The 23,056-nt window shown below is 39.2% G+C and overlaps 1 protein-coding gene across 3 annotated transcripts in view; it reads right to left on the bottom strand.

Moving 5' to 3' along the window:
• Pms1 (PMS1 homolog 1, mismatch repair system component) overlaps nucleotides 1-23,056 on the bottom strand; it is a 103,929-nt gene that overhangs the window by 46,030 nt on the left and 34,843 nt on the right. For 2 of the 3 annotated variants that reach the window (XM_021644118.2, XM_060368334.1), the window contains one exon: nucleotides 14,332-14,495. The exons of the other annotated variant lie outside the window; for it this stretch is intronic. In XM_021644118.2, coding sequence (XP_021499793.2) covers nucleotides 14,332-14,495 — 164 coding nt within the window. The remainder of the gene's footprint in view (nucleotides 1-14,331; nucleotides 14,496-23,056) is intronic. 3 annotated transcript variants of the gene reach the window in all.

Genomic DNA, 23,056 nt, shown 5'->3' with positions numbered 1-23,056 from the left:
CCATATGTTTTTTTATCTAGGTCACACAGAGCTGGAGCATCTGGGTGTGCCAAGTAAGGCTCTGACTCTGGCCAGTCTGATGACGGTGCAAAAGCACCCATCAAGAATATATTATTACATGCACTCCTTCTGAAGGCTGATTTAAGTTAGTGAAATATATCTTGTCCCCATCCCAATGTCACTGTTTGAAGAGAACGAACTTAGAAAAGGAATTAAAGAGTAAGCTTCGATTGTAAAGGTGATATGTGTACACAAAAGATGCACAATTAACCTAACACTGCACTACTAAGACCCCTGCCAAAGGCAATTCTTTCCAGAATGAAAAGCAGATACTACCTATATGGAATACAATTGAATTTTTAAATTATTTTTAACGTGTGTGCACACACATGCATGCAAGGAGAGATGTGCATGTCAGTACAGGTGATTACTGAGGCCAGAAGCACTAGGTTCCTAGAGTGGCGGGGCTTTTGTGATCTGCCCACAGGGAAGGAAACAAACGGAGACTGACTCAAGGTTACCCAATATATCTCTGGAAAAGGTCCCATAGACTGGCGGGTACATGCCGCAAGCCCAGAGACCTACTGTGCACCAACTAATCCTCACAGACAGAACTGTGCACCTCAGGGCACCAGAGACTGGTAGTCCCGGTCAGGAGATAACCCCACAGGGAGGGAGACAGCTGAGAGTACTGAGCAGAACCCCACCCCACCAGCACACATGGGAAAGTTCCCGGGGAAAAGGTCTCAGGTTCCTGCCCAGTCACCAGCTTGGAGCCACCACCTGCCAGCGTGCTCTACACACCGCCCCAAACAGCACAGACTGGGCCTTCCTGTTGAGAGAAAACCCCACGGTGGGAGAAACACCTGGCCCTACCTCAGGACACGTAGCTCTGGAAAAGTTTCTGGCTATCCACAGGTTGCCGACTCTAGCCTCCAGCTGCACGCGTCAGAACAGAGCTCACCTGCCACTCATTACATCTTGGGTACAGGGGCACAGAGCCCCATCCTCAGACCTACAGAAGCCCTGAGATCAACCCCCAGATACTGCTCCTAGGGGCAACCAGTTATCCCTACTTAAACAGACCAAACCATGGGGCACCCAGGTTACAGCAGCAGCTCACTGAATTTACAGCAAGAAACCCCAAAGCAGGGCAGCTGTCTCCAGGACTTCTCCGGGTGAGAGGAGAGCCCTCTCGACTAAATAGGACGGATCACAGTTACCACTCAAGTCTGATGCCTGAGGTGAGCTGTGGCAATTCCTGAAAAACACCGGCCATTCAGTGATAGTATCCAAAAGCTGAGAGGCTTCCTTCAGGAAAAATCATCTTCCTGCCAAGGGGACTGTCTCTACCACAGGATTCCAGGAACCACCAGAAACGAACACCCAACACCTAAGATAGCCCAATGGGTAGAGGCCAGTGTAAAAGTTCAACCAATAAAAACAGAGTAATACAGCATCTCCAGAACCCAGTTATCCAGGGGCAAGCAGCCCTGGACACCCCAACATAATTGAAATTCAAGAAGATGTCCTAATGTCTATGCTTATGAAGAGGATAATAGAGGAAACAAATAAAATGTGAAAAGAATTAGAGGAAGATAAAGTCAAATGGATTGTGGCCATCCGTAAAGAAATACAGGAAGTTTCAGCCAAACAGTTCATGGCCTTTAGAGAGGAAATACTTAAATCACTGAAATAAAAGAAACAGAGGATTGTTCAAACAAACAGCTGAAGGAATTGAAGGAAAAACAGGAAAATGCAGTCAGACAGGTGAAGGAAATCAACAAAATGGTTCAAGATCTGAAGATAAAATTGGAAAAACTAAAGAAAACACAAATGGAGGAAATTGTGGAGAGAAAGAAAACAGGAACTACAGAGATAAGCATAACCAACAGACTACAAGAGATGGAAGAAAGAATCTCAGGTGTGAAACATACAATGGAAGAAATCAATGTATCCATCAAAGAAAACATTAAAACCTAAAATTCCTGACACAGATTGTCCAACAAATTCAAGACAACATGAAAAGACAAAACCTAAGAATAGGAATAGAGGAAAAAGAAGATTCCCTCCTCCAAGGCCCAGAAAATATTTTCAACAAAATCATTGAAGAAAATTTCCCCAACTTAAAGGAGAGGCCAATAAGAATACAAGAGGCCTACAGAACACCCAATAAATTAGACCAGAAAAGAAAATCCTCCTGCCACATAATAATCAAAACAGCAAGTATACGGAAAAAGAAAAAATACTAAAAGCTGCAAGGGAAAAAGGCCAAGTAACATGATGGCAAAATGATCAGCATCACACCTGACTTCTCAACAGAGACTATGAAAGCCAGAAGGGCCTGGACAGATATCATGCAGACCCTAAGAGAACACAGACGTCAGCCCAGGCCACTATACCCATATACTCTCAGTCCTCATAGAAGGAGAAAATGAGATATTTATTGACAAAAACAAATTTGAACAATACCTACACACAAATCCAGCCTTACAGAAGACATTAGAAGAAAAATTACAACCAGAGAAAACTAGCTACTTTCAAGAAAACACAGGAAATAATTAAGCTCACTACAGTAAAACAAAAAGTAACCAAGGACACAAACTTATTACCACAGCCAACATCAAAATTAAAGGATCTAACAGCCACTGGTCATTGATCTCTCTCAACATCAATGGACTCAATTCTCCAATAATAAGATGAAGACTAACAGAATGGATGCGTAAACAAGACCCAACAATCTGCTGCATAAAAGAAACACACCTAAGTCACAAAGATAGACATTACCTGAGGGTAAAGGGATGGAAGACGGCTTTTCAAGCAAATGGACCCAAGAAGCAAGCAGGAGTAGCCATTCTAATATCTGATAAAATACACTTTCAACCAAAATTAATCAAAAGAGATGGGGAAGGACACTTCATACTCATCAAGGGAAAATTCCACCAGGAAGACATCACAATCCTGAACATCTATGCCCCAAATACAAGGGTACCCACATTTGTAAAAGAAACATTGATAAAACTTAAAACACACATAGATCCCCACACATTAATAGTGGGAGACTTCAACACCCTACTCTCAACAAAGGACAGGTCAACGAAACAGAAATTATAGAAACAATGTCTCTAACAGAGGTCATGAATGAAATGGACCTGACAGACATTTACAGAAACTTACACCCAAACACAAAAGAATTTACCTTCTTCTCAGTACCTCATGGAACCTTCTCCAAAATAGACCATATGGTTAGAAACAAAGCAAGCCTCAACAGATACAAGAAGACTGAAATAATCCCTTGTATCCTATCTCATCACCATGGAATAAAGCTGGACCTCAGCAACAACAGAAATAGCAAAAAGTCTACACACACATGGAAACTGAACAACTTGCTACTAAATGACAGCTGGGTCAGGGAAGAAATAAAGAAAAAAAATTAAAGTCTTCCTAGAATTCAATGAAAATGAAGGCACAACATACCCAAACTTGTGGGACACAATGAAAGCAGTGCTAAGAGGAAAGTTTATATCACTAAGTGTCTTCAAGAAGAAATTCAAGACATCTCATTCATGCAACTTAAAGGCTCACCTAAAAGCCCTAGGAAAAAAGAAGCAGACACACCAAAAAGGAGCAGACGGCTGGAAATAATCAAACTCAGGGCTCAAATCAATCAATTAGAAACAAATAAAACAATTCAAAGAATCAATGAAACCAAGAGCTGGTTCTTTAAGAAAATCAACAAGATAGACAAACCCTTAGCCAAACTAACTAAAAGGCAGAGAGACACCATCCAAATCAACAAAATCAGAAATAAAAGGAGGGACATAACTACAGACACTGAGGAAATCCAAACAATCATTAGGACTTACTTCAAAAGTATGTATGCAACAAAATTTGAAAATCTAAATGAAATGGACAGTTCTCTTGATCGAGTCCACTTACCAAAGCTGAAGCAAGACCAGGTAAATCAATTAAATAGTCCTATACCCCCTAAGGAAATAAAAGTGGTCACCAAAAGTCTCCCATCCAAAAAAAGCCCAGGACCAGATGGTTTCAGTGCAGAATTCTACCAGACCTTCAAAGAAGAGCTAACTCCAGTTCTCTTCAAACTATTCCACAAAATAGAAACAGAAGGAACACTACCAAACTCATTCTATGAAGCCACAGTCACCTTGGTACCTAAACCTCAAAGACCCAACAAAGAAAGAGAATTTCAGGCTAATCTCCCTTATGAACATTGATGTAAAAATACTCAACAAAATACTTGCAAAACAAATACAAGAACTCATCAAAGATATTATCCACTATGACCAAGTAGGCTTCATCCCAGGTTTACAGGGGTGGGTCAATATGCGGAAATCCATCAATGTGATTCACCATATTAACAAACTGCAAGAAAATAACTAAATGATAATCTCCTTAGATGCCGAAGCATTTGACAAAATCCAACATCCACTCATGTTTAAAGTATTGGAGAGATGAGGGATACAAGGCATATATCTAAACATAGTAAAGGCAATATACAGCAAGCCTATAGCCAACATCAAACTGAACGGAGAGAAACTTAAAGCAATCCCACTGAAATCAGGGACAAGGCAAGGCTGCCCACTCTCTCCATATCTCTTCAACATAGTTCTGGAAGTCCTTGTTAGAGCAATAAGACAATTGAAGGAGATCAAGGAATAGAAATTGGAAAAGAAGAAGTCAAAGTATCACTGTTTGTAGATGATATGATAGTATATATGAGTGACCCCAAAAATTCTACCAGGGAACTCCTACAGCTGATAAACACCTTTAGCAAAGTGGCTGGATAAAAAATTAACTCAGTAGCCCTCCTATATACAAAATACAAAAGGGCTGAGAAAGAAATTAGAGAAACACACCTTTCACAATAGCCACAAAAGACATAAAAGTACCTTGGTGTGACCCTAACCAAGCAAGTCAAAGACTTGTATGAAAAAAATTTCAAGTCTCTGAAGAAAGAATTAGAAGAAGATATGAGAAGATGGAAAGATCTACCATGCTTATGGCTTGGCAGGATTAACATAGTAAAAATGGCCATCTTACTAAAAGCAATCTACAGATTCAATGCAATTTCCATCAAATTACCAACACAATTCTTTACAGAACTTGAAAGAAAGAAAATATCAGATTCATATGGAATAACGAGAAAAGAATCCCAGAATTGCTAAAACAATCCTCTACAATAAAAGATCTTCTGGAGGTATCTCCATCCCTGATCTCAAGCTGTATTATAGAACAACAGTAATAAAAACTGCATGGTACTGGCATAGAAACAGAATGGTGGATCAATGGAACTGAATAGAAGACCCAGAAATAAACCCACACACTTACACCTGATTTTTTATAAAGATGCCAAAACCATACAACGGAAAAAAGATAGCATCTTCAATAAATGGTGCTGGTCTAACTGGATGTCTACAGGTAGAAAAATGCAAATAGATCCATATTTATCACCTTGCACAAAACTAAAGTCCAAGTGGATCAAAGACCTCAAAATAAAACCAGACACATTAAATCACTTAGAAGAAAAAGTGGGGAAGAGCCTTGAACTCATTGGCACAGGAGACAACTTCCTGAACAGAACACCAACAGCACAGGCTCTAAGAGCAACAATCAGTAAGTGGGACCTCATGAAACTGAAAAGCTTCTATAAAGCAAAGGACATTGTCATCAAAACAAAATGAATGCCTAAAGATTGGGAAAGAATCTTCACCAACCCTCTATCTGACAGAAGGCTAATATCCAGTATATATAAAGAACTAAAGAAGTTGAAAAGCAACAAATCAAGCAATCCAATTAAAAAAATGGGGAACAGACCTAAACAGAATTCTCAATATAGGAATACTAAATGGCAGAGAAACACTTAAACAAATGTTCAACATCATTAGCCATCAGGGAAATGCAAATTCAAACAACCCTGAGATTTCACCTTACACCCATCAGAATGGCTAAGATCAAAAACTCAAGTGACAACACATGCTGGAGAGGTTGTGGAGAATGGGGAACCCTCCTCTATTACTGGTGGGAATGTAAACTTGTAAACCACTTTGTAAATCAATCTGGCGCTTTCTCAGAAAATTAGGAATAGTGCTACCTCAAGATCCAGCTATAGCACTCCTTGACATATATCCAAAAGAGGCTCAAGTACACAATAAGGACATTTGCTCAACCATGTTTGTAGCAGCTTTATTTGTAATAGCCAGAAGCTGGAAACAACCCAGATGCCCCACAACTGAAAAGTGGATACAGAAATTGTGGTATATCTATACAATGGAATATTACTTAGCAATAAAAATCAAGGAAATCATGAAATTTGCAGGTAAATGGTGGGAACTGGAAGACATCATCCTGAGTGAGCTATCCCAGAAGCAGAAAGACACACACAGTATATAGTCATTCATATAGACATATAATATAGGATAAACCTACTAAAATCTGTACACCTAAAGAAACTAATCAAGAGGGAAGACTGGCTAAAATGCTCAATCCCCATCCTGAAAGGCAAAGAGGATGGACATCAGAAGGAGAAAACAGGGAATAAGTTAGGAGCCTGCCACAGAGGGCCTCTGAAAGGCTCTGCCCTGCAGACTATCAAAGCAGATGCTGAGACTTATGGCCAACTATTAGGCAGAGTGCATGGAATCTTATGAAAGAAGTGGGAAATAATAAGATCTGGAGAGGACAGGAGCTCCACAAGGAGAGCAACAAAACCAAAAAATCTGAGCACAGGGGTCTTTCCTGAGACTCATACTCCAGCCAACACCATCATGGAGATAACCTAGAACCCCTGCACAGATGTAGCCCATGGCAGTTGTGTCCAAGTGGGTTCCATAGTAATGGAGACAGGGACTGTCTCTAAAATGTAGTGATTGGCCTGCTCTTTGATCACCTCACCCTGATGGGGGAGCAGCCTTATCAGGCTACAGAGGAAGACAATGCAGTCACTCCTGATGAGACCTGATAGACTAGGATCAGAAGGAAGGAGAGGAAGACCTCCCCTATCAGCAGAATTGGGGAAAGGCATTTGTGGAGAAGGAGGAAGGAAGGTGGGAATGGGGGGGGGGGAAGGAAGGGGTTTATGGGGCTATACAAAGTGAATAAAGTGTAATTAATAAAAATTAAAAAGTATTATTTCTGGTATTATATGAAATTAAAAAGCTTCTTTAAGAATTCAATGTGTATCTATCACTCTGTAAAAAAATTAACTTTACATGGATCAAAGGTATAAATATGAAGCCTGCTATATAAATATGAAGTCTGCTATATAAGTAACAGTCTACATGATATAGTTATAGGAAATGGACTATCTGAATATGATCCCATTTACCTAGAATTGAGGCCGTGAGGTGACAAAGTGTGACCTCATAAAAGTAAAAAACTTCTCACATCTAAAGAAATAATCAATTAAGTGAAGAAAAAAAAAGGGTGGGGGATCTGAACAGAATCCTAAAAAGAAGTAAAAATAGCTAAGAAATATCTCAAAAATGTTCATTGTCCCTAACAATTAAGATAATACAAATCAAAATACCATTGAGATTTTATCTTACCAAAGTCAGAATGGCAAAGATCAACAAAACAACTGATAGTGACAGCAAATGCTACCAAAAAAAAAAAAAAGGAAAAGAGGGATGTATGTAGGAAAGAGATTGATTGTTTAAATGAAACTTTTCCATTTGGGTTAACAATGTTCCCTGCAAAAGCCAAAGATTATCTAGTAATATCTTGGCCTTTTCAAAGAACACAGAGAACACAGGTAGGGGCACAGAAAGAAAGGATCCCTGGGCAGGCATCACTGCAGACAGCAGGGACCTGCTCAAGTCCTCAGTTTTCTCATTACAAAGCAAGATCATCAGATGAGAATGGTGATGGGGGTTAAATACTGGATATTTGAGGAGAAAGGATATGGAACGGTAAAGGAAGATCCCTACCCGATCCTTAAAGCATAATAAAGTTTGTCAGAAGCACAGGTGCTCTTCTAAGCGAGCAAGGGCGAAAGTTGTAGTATGAGATTAGGATCATGGGCCTCTGAGATAGCTCAGTGGGTAAAGGTGTTTGCCACCAACTCCAAGGACCTGAGTTCAATCCTGAGTATTCATATGGTAGGAAAAAACTGATTTTTCCAAGTTGTCTCTGACCTATACAAAACACACAGTAACTAAAGTTAGAAAAAGATCAGTTGTTATGAACCTAAGGTGGTACTAGACAGCATGGGTACATGTTCTCTTCCACCATCTTTTGCTGTACTATTTGGGCTCTGAGATGACAAACACATGGTTTTAAACATATCTAGTTAATCAAACATGTATATTTAACTGGGAAAGTAGCAGAAGACAAACAGGGCCCAAGGGTAGGATGATAATGGTACACCATATAGTTGATAGAACATGAAATTGGTTAAACAACAGGAAGGAAAAAAAGTGGTCTGAAGGGAGATAAGAAATTAGAATCCCAGTCTGGGTTACAAGATAAGATCCTGTACCTACAAGAACATTATGGAAGTAGCAATGAAACATAATGATTTGAAGAATAGATGAAATAAATCAGGCACCAATAGAAAGGTCTGAAAAGAATGAAAAGTCCTGAAGGAGAAGTGGATTCCAGTTACAGCAAATGGTGACAAAAGACAGGCAAAGGGCACAGAAATTTTACTTACTGTTGGCCACGAAAGAAGGCATTTCAGAAAGGGAAATGTGAAAGAGCTAGAAAAGGCAAGGCTGGTATACAAAGAAGGGTCCAGTATGGGCTGGGATGACTGTGGAAACCCCATCTTCTGTACTGTCTGACACAGAGGCATGAACAGAGTCACGATGAACTTGGTCTTGGTGGCTCCAAAGCAGTGACTCATTCAAGGCTGGCTTCAGGGGAAAGGCGGCAGTGGTATAACCCAATTGTACAGTTCTAGAAGTGTCATTTGCCACCTGCAAATTGAGATGTGGTCAGTCCTAAGCAAAGCCTCATTACTGATATCTGGTAGTGAAGATCCAGAGAGGCAGTTTCACACCTGGCAGCTCTGGCCTTTTATCTGACTGAACCACTGAAGGCCATTAGAGAACTCTCAACTGACACCAGATAAAGTCTCCTATTTACAGGGACTTTTTTTTTTTCAAAGATTGTGCCTCTTTTACCTTACCATCTGATGTTTAGCACAGAAATAAGTTCCTAGTGGGAAAAAGGCTTAAAATTTATTCTCAGTAATTCTTACGGGCTTGAATCAAATCAGAGTGTGACTCCACAATACTTCATAATAGCTGAGCTGCTTTACCTCTTCAGAGCAGGGAAGAACTTCTGAACAGGGGTAAGTTCTATCCTCGTACACCAGCATAAAGCATACATCTGAGTACCAGCTGCAACCCAACCAATGCACTTGCTAAATGCTCACCTGCTGGCCGTTATAACTCCAAGTCTGACTCTAAAGCCTATCTGTATATCCTACAGGAAATCGCCTGTTCTTACTCTCTACTTACACAGAATGGAAAGATAATGTTGGATAATCATCCCAGTGCTCCTTACCCTTCCCAGCTATTGAAGTGTCTCTTACTCCTGGATTCTGAGTTGTGATCTCAGCGTATACTGCTTTACAACTCTGGCTGAAATGGGGGAGGAAAGAGGGGGCAGCTGCAGCAAAACCCTCCCATGGCTCAGTGGAAACAAAGCTAGGCTATTTGGAGAAAGAGTGAAAGGCTAAACAGTATAAAGGACAAAATGGACAAGGATTACAGAATGAACATCACGGATATACACTCTGAGTATGACTTATCACGAGGCACACAGGTGAGAGTAGAAGGGAAGGTACTATGCTTTAAGGCCTGTCAATCTCCTTTGTAACAGCTACAACCTTGTATCATTCAAATCATTCAGCTGTTGCAGCATGCATGGGTTTCAAATAAAGTCAAATTCAGGGCCGGGAATGTAGTTCAGTGGTAGAGTACCTGACACATACACACGTACACGCACACACAGAGGCCCTGGGTTCCATCACCAGAAATGTAAAAATTAAACAAAAATGCAGTTCAATACAAAATTTAAAGATATAAATGTATTTTTTAAAAAAACATTCACTAGGTAGGCAGACTGCCTGCTCCAGGACCTTCTCCAGTCTTTGGGTTCCCTCAGGCAAATGAACCCTCCCTGCCCCAGCAAACCACAGGCCACCAGAACTCCGGCCCCAACCTGGGTGGAGATCTCTGCACAACAGGGACCACAGCAGCCACCAGAAGTCAAGCCCCAATTCGGTGGAGAATCAATACTCAACCACAGGCCACAAAAGCCAGAAGACAGAGAGGAAACAGAAACCAAGGAACAAAATGACCATCCAACAAAAACAACCCCAGAAATAGACACCTAGACATATAATCACCACAACCCAGATGGCTAAATGCCAGCATAGAACACAGTCACTAACAGCCAGGGCAATGTCACCACCAAGCCCAGCTTTCCTACTACACCAAGCCCTGAAAATTCTACCACAGCTGAAGCACAAGAAAAGTTCCTTAAAACCAACTTTATGAGGATGGGTAAAGTCCTTAAAGAAGTGAATACACCCCCTAAAGAAATTGAGGAAAAGACAAACAAAACAAAACAAAAGAGGTGGGGGGAAATCAGTAAATATATTGCATGAGAGAATAAAAAAATAAAAAAAAAAAAAAAACAGGGAAAAAAAGAAAGCAAATCAGCAATTATGAAGTGGAAGTACCCCTCATCAGAAATCAGGAATATAACACATTCTAAACTAGCCATCTACAGAATTATTTTTGTTATATAATTACAATTGTTATATAATAATCAGCAGTTACAATGTTATCAGACCAAAAAGGCCTTTTTACTAATGTATAAGAAAGATGCATAGATCAGGACGGCACAGGGAGGTTGTCCTTATACCTGAAACTAAAACTGTACTGCTCGTCTCAGAAAGGGCTCTAGCAATTCTCCAAATAATGTTTACTTTAAATAAACTCACTAAATCCACTTTGGCTATCTCATTATTCAATATGCTTTCAAGGAACGTGGTGATGAAAGAAGAAAAATACTTCTTTCTAACATAACCATACTGGCAAGAACATCAACATTATCAGTATTCAAAGAATGTCTTGGCAGGTTCAACCTTCATAAAAAGAAGGAACACCAGCTAATCCAAGTTATCAAAATAGCAAGAGTACTTCTCATATTATATGCAATATGATTGTTTGCTTCTAATGCAGAAAAAGTAAATATATCAGTATTATTATACTTCAAGTTTAGACAAAGACAAAAAGTCTTCACAGAAATACAGTGATGAAAGTAAGCATGTTTAAAATAACTGCAGAGGGCAGAGCAGGCTCCGTGTATAGACTGAGTTAGCATGGCAGTACCATGTGGAAACCTTAACATTGCATTTTAACATTTTTTCAAGCATAATAATATTTTAAGAAAGGAGTAGAGTTAGTGTGCGCTGATGGGAACAAGTCTATAGGTAGAGAGCTTATCCTACTCACTCAGTCCATGATCGTGGTCAAATAGCTACCGGTTTTATTATTAGAATTGCAGTAATTACCCACTGTGCTCATGTTAGAATATTCTCAACACACGTGCTAGGATCTGAACTGCCCCTGAAATGAATGAAGGCCACAGAGGGAGTTGAATTTGCTTCAAGTAAGTTCAGATGATGTCTCCCCCCAATAACAAAATATAACATATTACAAAAATACTTCTTTCCATTCTCAGAAGAAAATGTCTAGCCTGATAATCCAACACAAGATAAGAAAATTACATAAGCCTAAAAACTTAGAAGACATATACCCAATTCTAAATGTTCAAGAACTCTTCAAAATATCAAGTTCTTTAATTATGCTCACTTTCACCGCCCTGTTATCCCTCCTTTATTTTTTTTTAAGTTATTATCTTTAGTTATATTTATGTTTTTTTTATGAATGTGAAATTCTTGTTTCTCTTCATATGTTAACTTTATAATCAGCCTTCCCTTCCTGATTATGTTTCTTTTGACCTTGGCTTTTTCTTAACCTGGAGACATTTAACTTCTAATTACTATAAATGTCCTCTGGTTCCAGAGGTCACAGGTTATTTTAGCACGATGAACCTCCGTCCATCAATGACCTGAGGAGCCTCAGCACAGCAGAGCTGGAAGGGTCTCACGGCGTCATCTGGTCGAGCTCTTTGCCAGCAGGAACAGGTGGCTGACTTGTCATTTTTTCTTTTTAAGATGAATAAAGATTTTGACCACAAACATTTTACATGGCATGAAGAAAAAGATTCTTCTGACAAGTTAGCAAAAATTAAAGTAAGACTGAAGCAAATGTATATAGGAATATATATGTATACATATATGTAACAATTAATGAAAAAGGCGGCGAAGCACTAGAAAAACAGAAAGGAGGACTGTAAAGAAAGACTTGGAGGGAGGAAAGGGAAGCAGGAAATAATAAAATTATAATTATATTATAATGTGTTATAATTCTAAAATATTATAATAAAAATAATTTGTTAAGGGTATGGTTGAGCACAGGTCACTCACTAAAACATATGAAAGAATTCCTTTATCATTCTGAGCTTTAAGTTCCTCATATAAATACAGGTAATACTGCATATTTCAGCTACTACAAGGATTCTAAAGCATGGAGAGGAATTACAAGTGTAAAATGGGGAGAGAACACAGTGTTGTGTGAAAAAGCTGTACTCACGGCATGCCACACTTCTAGCCCCATCTCAGCACTTTACTAGCTGTGAAACTCTAGGCAACACATTAAACTTGTCTGCGCTCAGTTCGGAGGGCACCTGCAAACTGGTACATTGCCAGTTAATCTGCATGTCCTGTGAGGACAATGGGGGACTGAAGCATCTGGCAAACAGAGATCCTGATGTCATGCAGATCTTCGTTAAATGTTAATCCCCATTGCCCATCTACTGCTGTGTGAATCTGCTCTTTTCACTTACTGTTTCAACGTGCTTATGTGGAATGCAGGAAAAATGAATGTCCAGAAAGGATACAAGCCTTTCTTTCCTCCAAGATTCATTACACAAGACAAATACCTTTACTTAATCAGTCCTGCTTTGAAAAAACAGAAGGAAATGATCAGAGTGGCCTTTAGAAATCTTTAGCAACTTTGGAAGTCTAGAGATGTTGCTAAATGGTGAAGTCTCAAACGGGGAGAAACACCACCCATCTTACACAGCCCCTACCTAAGGGAAGCACTCCAGAACTGTTCCGGGATACAAGTCTATGGGGTGGGGGGGAAACGATGGCCATGCTGCACATCCGCTACATATGTGGAGGGGTCCTAGGTCCAGCCCCTGTAGCTCTTCGGTTGGTGGTTCAGTTTCTGTGAGCCCCCATGGGCCCAGGAAGGTTTACACTGTAGGTTTTTTTTGTGGTGTCCTTGACCTCTCCAACTCTCTTACTCTTTCCTTCCACAAAACTCCCTGAGGTTGGCCTACTGTTTGGCTATGGGTCTCTGCATCTGTTCCCTAACAATGAGACTGTTGCCTGCCTTTGGATCCCTTTTCCCTAGCTGGGCTGCCTTGGCAGGCTTCAGTAGGCGAGGATGCACACTTAGTTCTGCTTCAACTTGAGGTGCCAGGATAAGATGGTACTCCTTGGGGGTTTCCCCTTCTCTGAGAAGGAAAGGAGAAAAACAGGGGAAGGAGGTGTGTGAGGGTGGGACTAGGAGGAGAGCAAGGAGGGGGCTAGAATCAGGCTGTAAAGTGAATCATTAAATAAATAAACAAATAAATAAATGTGAAAAAAGATAGTTGATGGGAATTACTGATGGCAGGAATTACAAAGTGTAAAGCTTTAGTAAATTTTCCATAGTTTTTCAGTGTTCTTTATATACTAAAGATAAAACTGAGAGGACGTCAACCAAATTTTTTTTTCCAAATTTTTTTTTATGGAAAAAAAAAGCTATATAAGTCTTTGAGTTGGTTAAAAAAAAAAAGCCACAAACCGTAAGCAAAAAATTATTTTTCAATGTTATGAGAGTTGGGAAAGCTGAGGTCAAAGTACTAACAGATTTGGCTTCTCATAGAAGCCAATTCTTGCTTCCTTCTCCCTGTCCTCGGGTGACAGAGACAAAAGAGGTTCTCTCTTGGTTTCTTTTACAAGGCCAATCTATGAGGGCTTTCCCCTCGTGACCTAATCACCTGCACAGGCCAAGTTTCCTACTATCATCACATTGGAGTTAGATTTTCTACAAATGAAGGGTTGCAGAATACAGCAAATGTCCAATCCATGGAATGCATCAAATTGATTTACACAGGATATACTATCTCTTCATTATATTGCTATAAAAAGTTCTTACAAAATCTAATAATACTCACCTTATTATGTACAAAGATAATCCTTAAGTCAGGTTTAAGAACACCATAGCTTATGAGAAGATCCTGTACGTTTCTTAGCTCATCCTTACACTTTTTAGCTGTTGAGTAAAATTGCTTTCTTACAGGCAGATTCTTAAACAACTTTAGAACAGTGACAGTTGTACCTGTTGGTAAATAAGAGGAAAACATTTTAGATGTGGAAGAAACTGCAACTCTCTAAATTCGCACGCAATCAGTAATTAACTCTTTCTATCATTAAAACTAATCCTCCTCCGAGTCCAGAGGTACAAAGAAGGGTCATCTCTGTAAACTACTCTAATGCCCTACTAGACTCTTCTACTCATGATCCACTGATTAAACAAGAATGATTTTATTTTTAATGCTATAGAGAAAGACAGGTTCACTAGAATGCAATCTTTAAAAATCTGCTCATAATCAGAGCATCTGGAGATGCTGCTTAGTCTGCATTGAAAGTACAATATAGACGTGATATAAGACTATACAGCATATGTAATAAACCTAACTATGCCAGTAACTTTTTTTTTTTTTTTTTTTTACCTAAAACAGCATCTAATTATCTAGTTTAAGTTACCTTATCTTCAAAAGTAAGCATTCAGAAAAGAGTAATTAATCAGGCATGGTAAAACATACCTGCCTTCCAAACAAGGAAGCTGAATGAGGACTATGGCAAGTTCAAGGCCAGCCTAGACTACATAGTGAGGCAAAAAACAAAACAAAAAAAAAAAACAACAACAAAAAAACACTGTGTTACCTATTTGCTTTTGTGACAGTACTGCTTCTCTTCCTGCAGCTCTACAGGATAATTTGAGATCAGATATTATGACAACTCCAACATTGGTTTTTGTTTTTAACTCAAGATTGATTTGGCCATTCAGGGTCTTTTGTACATTCATATTAATTTTAGGATTTTTTTCTAGTTTTCTGAGCAATGTCAATGATATTCTAATGGAGACTGCACTGGCTCCACAGAAGCATGTGTGTGTTTTTATTTTATATGGCCTACCTTATTCTCACTTGACTCAACTAAACATGCAGCCCTAAAACCCGGTATAACGGAGTCTAAAGAATAGCAGTCAGTGATAATCAGCTTAGACTTCTGCTCACCACTTGAAGTCTCCTCTTGCTTCCCTCACTTTGATATCATGAAATGAGTTCCTCACCAAAACCAAACCAGTTCATGATTGTATCATATTGCTGAATCTCCCAAACTGGGAACTGAATTAATGTCATTTAAGCTGCCCAGACTCAGGGTTTTTGTTTTGTTTGTTTAACTTTAGATGTATTTATTTTATGTGCACTAAGTGTTTGGTTTGTGTGTATGTAAGCATACCACGTGTGCCTAGTGTCGAGGTCAGAAGACGGGGTCTGAGGGGGTCGGATCTCCTGAAACTAGTTACAGACAGCTGTGAGCCACCTTGTGGGCACTGGAAATCAAATCTGGGTCCTAGGCAAGAGCAACAAGTGCTCTTAACTGCTGAGACATTTCTCCAGCCTCTTTGGAAACAAACAAACAAGCAAACAAAAACAAGTGAATAGAGAACACTAGCATTGCTGGATAGTCCTATTGTAACTATACTTGAACAGGCAAGAGGAGCTATGCAGCTGGGGATGAGCAGAGAGTAAATCTGGAGCCTAAAAATACTGTAAACAGAGCACTGGATGTGATTCTAGGGACAACAGAGCAGGTGAGGAAGCATGGCAGGAGTATCAAGACAGAAAGAAGGCAAGAATCTGCCTAGCAACTGCAATAACAATGCCCTGGCTTTGTTTATGTAGTAACAATACATTTGCTGCTGCTCTGTAAACAATGTGATACACTGTGTTTATGCAGTAATAATATTCTTTCCCCCATCTATCCATCTATCTAATATCTATTACTTTTTATCCCAGCTATAGCCCCTCCTTCCCTTCCAATCCCATTCTTCTTCCTTCTTCTCCCATTGCCCTCCCCAAGTTCCCTGATAGGGGATGTTTTCCTCCCGTTACCTCTGACCCTGGCCTATCAGGTCTCTTAGAACTGGCTGCATTATCTTCTTCTGTAGACTGGTAAGACAGCTCCCTCATCAGGGGAGGTGACCAAAGAGCCTGCCACTGAGTTCAAATCAGAGACAGCCCCCTGTTCCCCTTACTAGGAAACCCACTTGGAGACTGAGCTGCCATGGGCTATATCTGTGCAGGGCGGGGGAGGGGAGTTTTATGACCTCTCCATGCATGCTCCTTTGCTGGCGGGAATGTAAACTTGTACAACCACTTTGGAAATCAATCTGGGGCTTTGTCAGAAAATTAGGAATAGTGCTTCCTCAAGATCCAGCTTATATCCAAAATCTGCTCACGTTATATAACAAGGACATTTGCTGAACCATGTTCGCTGCAACTTTATTCGTAATAGCCAGAATCTGGAAAAACACAGATGTCCCTCAATGGAAGAATGGATACAGAAATTGTGGTTCATTTACACAATGTAATACTACTCAGCAATAAAAAAAAAAGGAAATCATGAAATCTGCAGTAAAAATATTCTTGTTACAGCACTGTAAAGAACTCAGATACCCTGTTTGTATTTAGAGCTAGGAAAGGTAAAAGTTAAAAATTATGGACCAGTCTCTCTGGAAGAAGAAATTTCTAACAAATTAACATCAGAAAGAGACTGAGAGGGAAAACCTGGAAATTTCAGCTTGTCCAGAGAAAGAGAAAGGAATGCTAAGGTATTTAGGAGAACAAAATGAGGGTACAGTTGAGCAATTGGCCTCCTAAAGACTTTAGCACAAGGGAGGGATCCATGTGCCATAACTCATGACAACAGGAAGGAGTCCATAGGACATTTATGGAGGCCCATCATGAAATTCAGAGGCTCAGGGATGCTAGGCAAAATGGTCAGGAACTGCAGTCATGGCTGAAGTGGGTTTAGATAATACTGTTGAATGCTATTTCTTTTTTTCCTTTTTTGAAATAGGGTCTCTCTCTAGTCCTGGCTGGTCTGGAAGTTGCTATGTAGACCAGAATGGCCTTGGACTCAGAGATCCTCCTCCCTATGCTTTCTGAGTGTTGGGAATAAATACATGCACCACTATGCCTGGCAATTTTTGCAAGAGACACAACAATCCCATTTTTAACCAGGGGGACAGACATGAACATTAGAAGCCAGGGATGAATACTATGATTTTGATAAGACTTGCTCTCCCGACCCCCTGACAGTTCATGTGTTGGAAGCTTGGTCCTTAATGTGGCAGTGCTAGAGGTGGGCCTAAAGGGAGGTCTTGCTGGGTGAATTGCTCTCCACAGGATTTAAAGCTCTTGTGAGTCCTTGGTTATTCTGTCAAGAGCAAGTTACAAAAAAGCAAGATCGGTCCTCCCCACACTGATTTGTATCACCTCTTCCAGCTGTATGTATTCAGCCACTATAATGTCACCCACCATGAAGTCCCACCAAAGCTGAGCTGATAAGACTGACCCAAATGCCTCCTTACTGAGGACTAACTTTCATGGCAGCAGAAGGAACCAGGAAAGCTTGTAAAAGATGGAAGCAACCAACAGTCCTACCCAGCTCTCACATCTCTGAACCACAGTAACAACTAGCATGGCTCAATAACCCTAAGGGTGCAGTACCTTAGCAATAACCAAAAGCTCTCTAATTGAACTTAAGACATACTCAAAATGAGGAAAAGTGTGCCTGGTACTGGAAATCAAGCCAACTACCCAGGGCTAATACAGTCATAGATATTGGAGGAGAGTCTATAACTGCCATTTTACCAAATCACCATAATCTCTAATTATATCCTAAATAATAGACACAGATAAGTGTAGAACTCACTTGTCATCAAGGAATCATGACTTTGCAACAGAAAAAGACCACTGCAGAAAAGTACAACCAATCAAAATGAAGAGTTGTGGAGTCAGGTTACAATGGATAATCTAAAAAGCACTCCTGCTAAGGGGGAAGATTTTGGAGGAGGGTCAGAAAGACTTTAAGACACAGGGAATCAGGGAGTTTGCTCTGAGAACTTGTCTCTAGTAATGTGACAAGCTTCACCCATGAACTCTGAACAACTAGACTGCCTAAACAAACACAGACAACAACTATAGATATTCTAAAGGCCCAAGAGTCCTCAACCCTACACAAAGAACTAGAGGCAACCAAGAAATGCTGAAAGACAGAAATAGTCTTCTCCATGGAAGAACACACCAATTACCCAATACCAAATGGTTAGCACTGAAGACAAACATCAGGTAATATAATACATGCTCAGTAGGTTACACTTAGGAATATGTGTGTGTGTGTGTGTGTGTGTGTGTGTGTGTGTGCGTGTGTGTGAGTGAATAACAATTAATGAAAAAGGCGGCTATGAATTTGAACAAGAGCAAGGAGAGGTATGTGAAAAGGGTGTGGAGGGAGGAAAGGGAAGAGAAATTATTTAATTGTATTATAATCTCAAAAATATTTAAAAAGTAAAGAAAAAAAGTGAGCTAGGCCCAGTAACTCCCTTAACTATAAGCTGTATAAACCTCTTTTCTTTATAATTAAAAAAAAAAACAAAAGTAATACAGTACAGGATTTCACAATCTTGGCACAGATGAGAGGGGTGTGTGTGTGTGTGTGTGTATGTGTGTGTGTGGTTGTCTGTGCATAATTCATTTAACAACATCCTCTTTTTCTCAATAGAGTACAGCATCACCCTTACCAAATGTGTCCAGATATTGTTGTCTCCTGGAAAGGAGTGGGGAAACAAGCTCCCCATGGTTGAGAACCATGTATGGAGTATATAGAAACTAGCATGTTTTTAATAAGGTATCAAAGAGAAAATATGCTAGAGTAGGAAGTGGAGTGTACCACACATAATGGCATATATTGTTTCATGGGATTCTTGTTTTCACCACATTTGTATGAAGGAGGTTGCTATGTAAGATGTTTTTCTTACTATGAATAACAGACAACAAAAGACTAAAAATCATGTAAAAGAGCAGTGCAATCATTCCAGGCCTGGTGACACAAGGCTGTATTCAGCTGCTCAAAAGGCTGGGATGGCCAGTTCAAGGCCTGTGTGCATTATACAGTGAGTTCAAAGTTAATTTGGGCAACTTAATGAGACCTTGTCTCACAATAAGTAAGAAAAGAGTTAAATACATAGTTCAATAATACAGCTTTTGGCCTAATAAGTGTGAAGCCCTAGGTACAATCCCAATATAAATAAATACGTAGGAAGAATTCCAAGTTATGTTAGACTCATAAATGCTAGCCCAAAATTAAGTGCCAAGAGGAAATCAAAACAAATGGAGATAAAATTAAATAAATAGTGAAAGAAAATATTTAAGAGTTAAGGTGTAAACTTTCACATTACAAAGAGAAACATTTTTTAAGACAAACAACCTTTCTAAATACTTAATTTTTCCTATGTACAGCTATTTCACTTGTATGCATTTCTGTGTACGTGTGTGCCATGCTCATGGAGGTCAGAAAAGGGAGCCTCCTAGACCTGCAATTATACTTTTGAGACACCATGCAGGTGCTGGGAATTGAACCGTGGCCAAAGTCCTCTGGAAAAGCAGCCAATGCTCTTAACCACTGGGCCATCTCTTTAGCCCCAAGAAACATTTCTTTAAAATAAAATACTAAAATCATGTTCTACTGGAAATGGAATTTAAGAAATTTTTAGAAGAAAAAAAAGTTAAAAAATTTCAGCCAGAATAATTTTCTAACAAGAGCGGCATCAAAGTTTTCATTTGTGGCACTATAAGACAAACAAACCACAAATTATTATGGTGAAATTTAGAAACCTACATCCAAATAGCCAGGTGTGGTAGTTCATACCTGGACTCCCAGCACTAGCATGTCCAGGAATATGCAAAGTTGAAGCTTAACCTTGGCTACCCAGGAAGACCATGCTCTACCTCATGGAAAAGGGGAGAAATCACAATACAATCAGCAGTTTCTCATGAGGTACTATAAAAAAAAAAATAGATGTGGTGATTCAAATAAAACACTGAGGGGTATTACGTAGGAATCTGGCTCATGGTGGAATCTAGGGTCTCTCAACTTCTTTGCTGCCAACACATTCAACCATTTCTTCTAGATCATCTCCATTCCTTTGTGATTCCCCCCGGGTCCTTAAAACCATTCTCTACCAAGGATCCCATAGCCAACCCACTTGGCTAAGATGAAGAGGGGGAAAGAACAAACAGAGAATCCACAGCAAAGACCAGTTATCTTCACCAAGAGTGACTCCAGATGCCTAGATCCTAGTACAAAAGCATAAACATAAGCAGCTGAGACAATACGCCTCATCTAGAGGCCAGCAACACTGTTGTAACACAACTGACCCCAAGCACAACACAAAGAATTCTTCCAGGACCTTAAAGAGGGTGGGAATGAATGGCTCAATGAAAACCAAACTGACAGGTGAATGAAATAATGAAACCGCTCCAAAATATGAAAGTAGAACCTAGCAAAGAAATAGAATGATTAAAGAAAACCCAAACTGATATAAAACTAGGAATAAAAACCTTAGAAAATCAAACAAAGACCTCAGAGGTATGCCTCATCAATAGATTGCAAGGTATAGAAAGGGGAATTTCAGGCACTGAAGACAAGGTAGAAGTGTTGCCTACTTAGTTGGCAATGTGAACCTGGAAGAATGAAACCTAAAAATGAGGCAGACTAAAATCTCATGCAATAGCCAACTTTATTCAGAGCATCAGAGAATTCATACCCTGAGGGTTACAAAGAGTCATATGAGTAAAGTATATAATGACAAACGCACATGTCTGACAAGCTACACATGGCAAACATGTTTTTCCATAGAGGCATATAAACAAATAACACTAGCCAGTTGTAATGGAAGAGAGCACAAAAGTACATTCCAAGAACAATTCCATTTTGTGAAGAAACTGAGATCACAAGACTCTTGTCTTCTTGGAGTTTTCTCACAAGCATTCAGAATTCCTGCAGCAAAATTCTACTCGTGGATTGTGTTTTAACACAGAAGAAATGGATAGCTCAAAAAAAAAAAAAGTCAAGTCAAAAAAACCAAAACAAACAAACACAAAACCAATCAGGCATAAAAACATCAAGGAAATGTGAGATACTGTAGAAAGATCAAACCTATGAATAATTGGAATAGAGGAAGAAGAAACACAGGTCAAAGGCACAGAATATTCTTAACAAAATCACAGGAGAGAATTTTTCTGCTCTAAAGGAAGCAATGCCTATCAAGATACAGTGGCATACAGAAGACCAAATAGACAGTAACAGAAAAGAAATACTCCACAGCGCATAATAATGAAAACTATAAATGTTCAGAACAAACAAAGGATATTAAAAGAGGCAAATCAGATATAAAGCAGACCCATGAGACTAACACAAGACCTTTCAGTAAAGACTCCGAAAGCCAGAGATCCTGGATGAATGTTCTGCAAACTCTTTATTACCGCAGAATCCCAGTCCAGTCTACAATACCAAGCAAAACTATCAATCACAATAGAAAGACAAAGAAAAACATTCCACAATAATTAAAACAAATTTAAGCAATTTCTGCCTACAATCCAGCTCTACAGAAAGTGCTAGAAGGAAAACTTCAGTTTAAAGAGAAGAAGGTTAACTAAATCCAAGAACACACTTGGGTAAATTATATACTTTACTCATGTGACTCTTTGTAACCCTCGGGGTATAAATTGTCTGCTGCTGTGAATAAAGTTTGGAATAAATACACCAGAACAGTTAATCAATGGGAGGGAGGTCAATAACACCACAACAAATCAACAGGAATTAATATACATTGCTCATCAATGCATATTAATGTTAACAGTTTCAATTCCCCAACAAAAAGACATAGACCAGACTAACACATTGGATTAGAACATTATATATATATATATATATACATATTTTTTTTCTCCAACACCACAATACATACCTAACCATCAAGGATAGATATCATCTTAGTGCAAAAGAATGAAAAAAATATTCCAAGAAAATAAATCTAAGAAACAAGCAGTGGTAACCATTTTAATATCTGACAAGACAGACTTCAAACTAAAATGAATCACAAAAGATAGAGAAAAACAATATATACACATCAAAGAAAAAATCCACCAAAAATATATTACAATTCTTAACATTCATCTGCCAAACACAAGGGCATCTAAGTTCATAAAAAAAAAAAAAAAAACACTACTATAGCTAAAATCACATATTGACGCTAAACTAGTGATAGTAGGTAATTCAATAACCTACTCTCACCAACACACTGTTCATCCAAACAAAATCTAGGCAGAGAAATGATGAAGTTAAACAATGTCATAAATCAAATGGACCTAGTGGGGATTTACAGAACATTTCACCCAAACACAAAAGAATTTACCTTCTTCTCAGAAGCTCATATAACTTTCTCCAAAACTGACCACACACTTAAACACAAAGGAAGTCTCAACAGATATAAGAAAGACACACATGGTATATACTCATTTATAAGCAGATATTAGCCATATAATCATTCTACAATCCACAGACCTAAAGAAGCTAAGTAACAAGGAGGACCCTAAGGAGGATGCTTAATTCTCATTCAGAAGGGCAAACAGAATAGACACTGGAAGTGGTTGAAGAGAGGATCAGGAATGGAGCCTACCATAGATGTCCTCTGAAAGACTCCTCCCACCAGTGAATTGAAACAGATGCTTAGACTCACATCCAAACTTTGGGGAGAGCACAGGG

This window comes from Meriones unguiculatus, chromosome 15, assembly GCF_030254825.1.
Source record: "Meriones unguiculatus strain TT.TT164.6M chromosome 15, Bangor_MerUng_6.1, whole genome shotgun sequence".
Taxonomy (NCBI): Eukaryota; Metazoa; Chordata; class Mammalia; order Rodentia; family Muridae; genus Meriones; species Meriones unguiculatus.
Note: the sequence above shows the minus strand (reverse complement) of the source record. Positions and strands in the feature narration are given on the sequence as shown.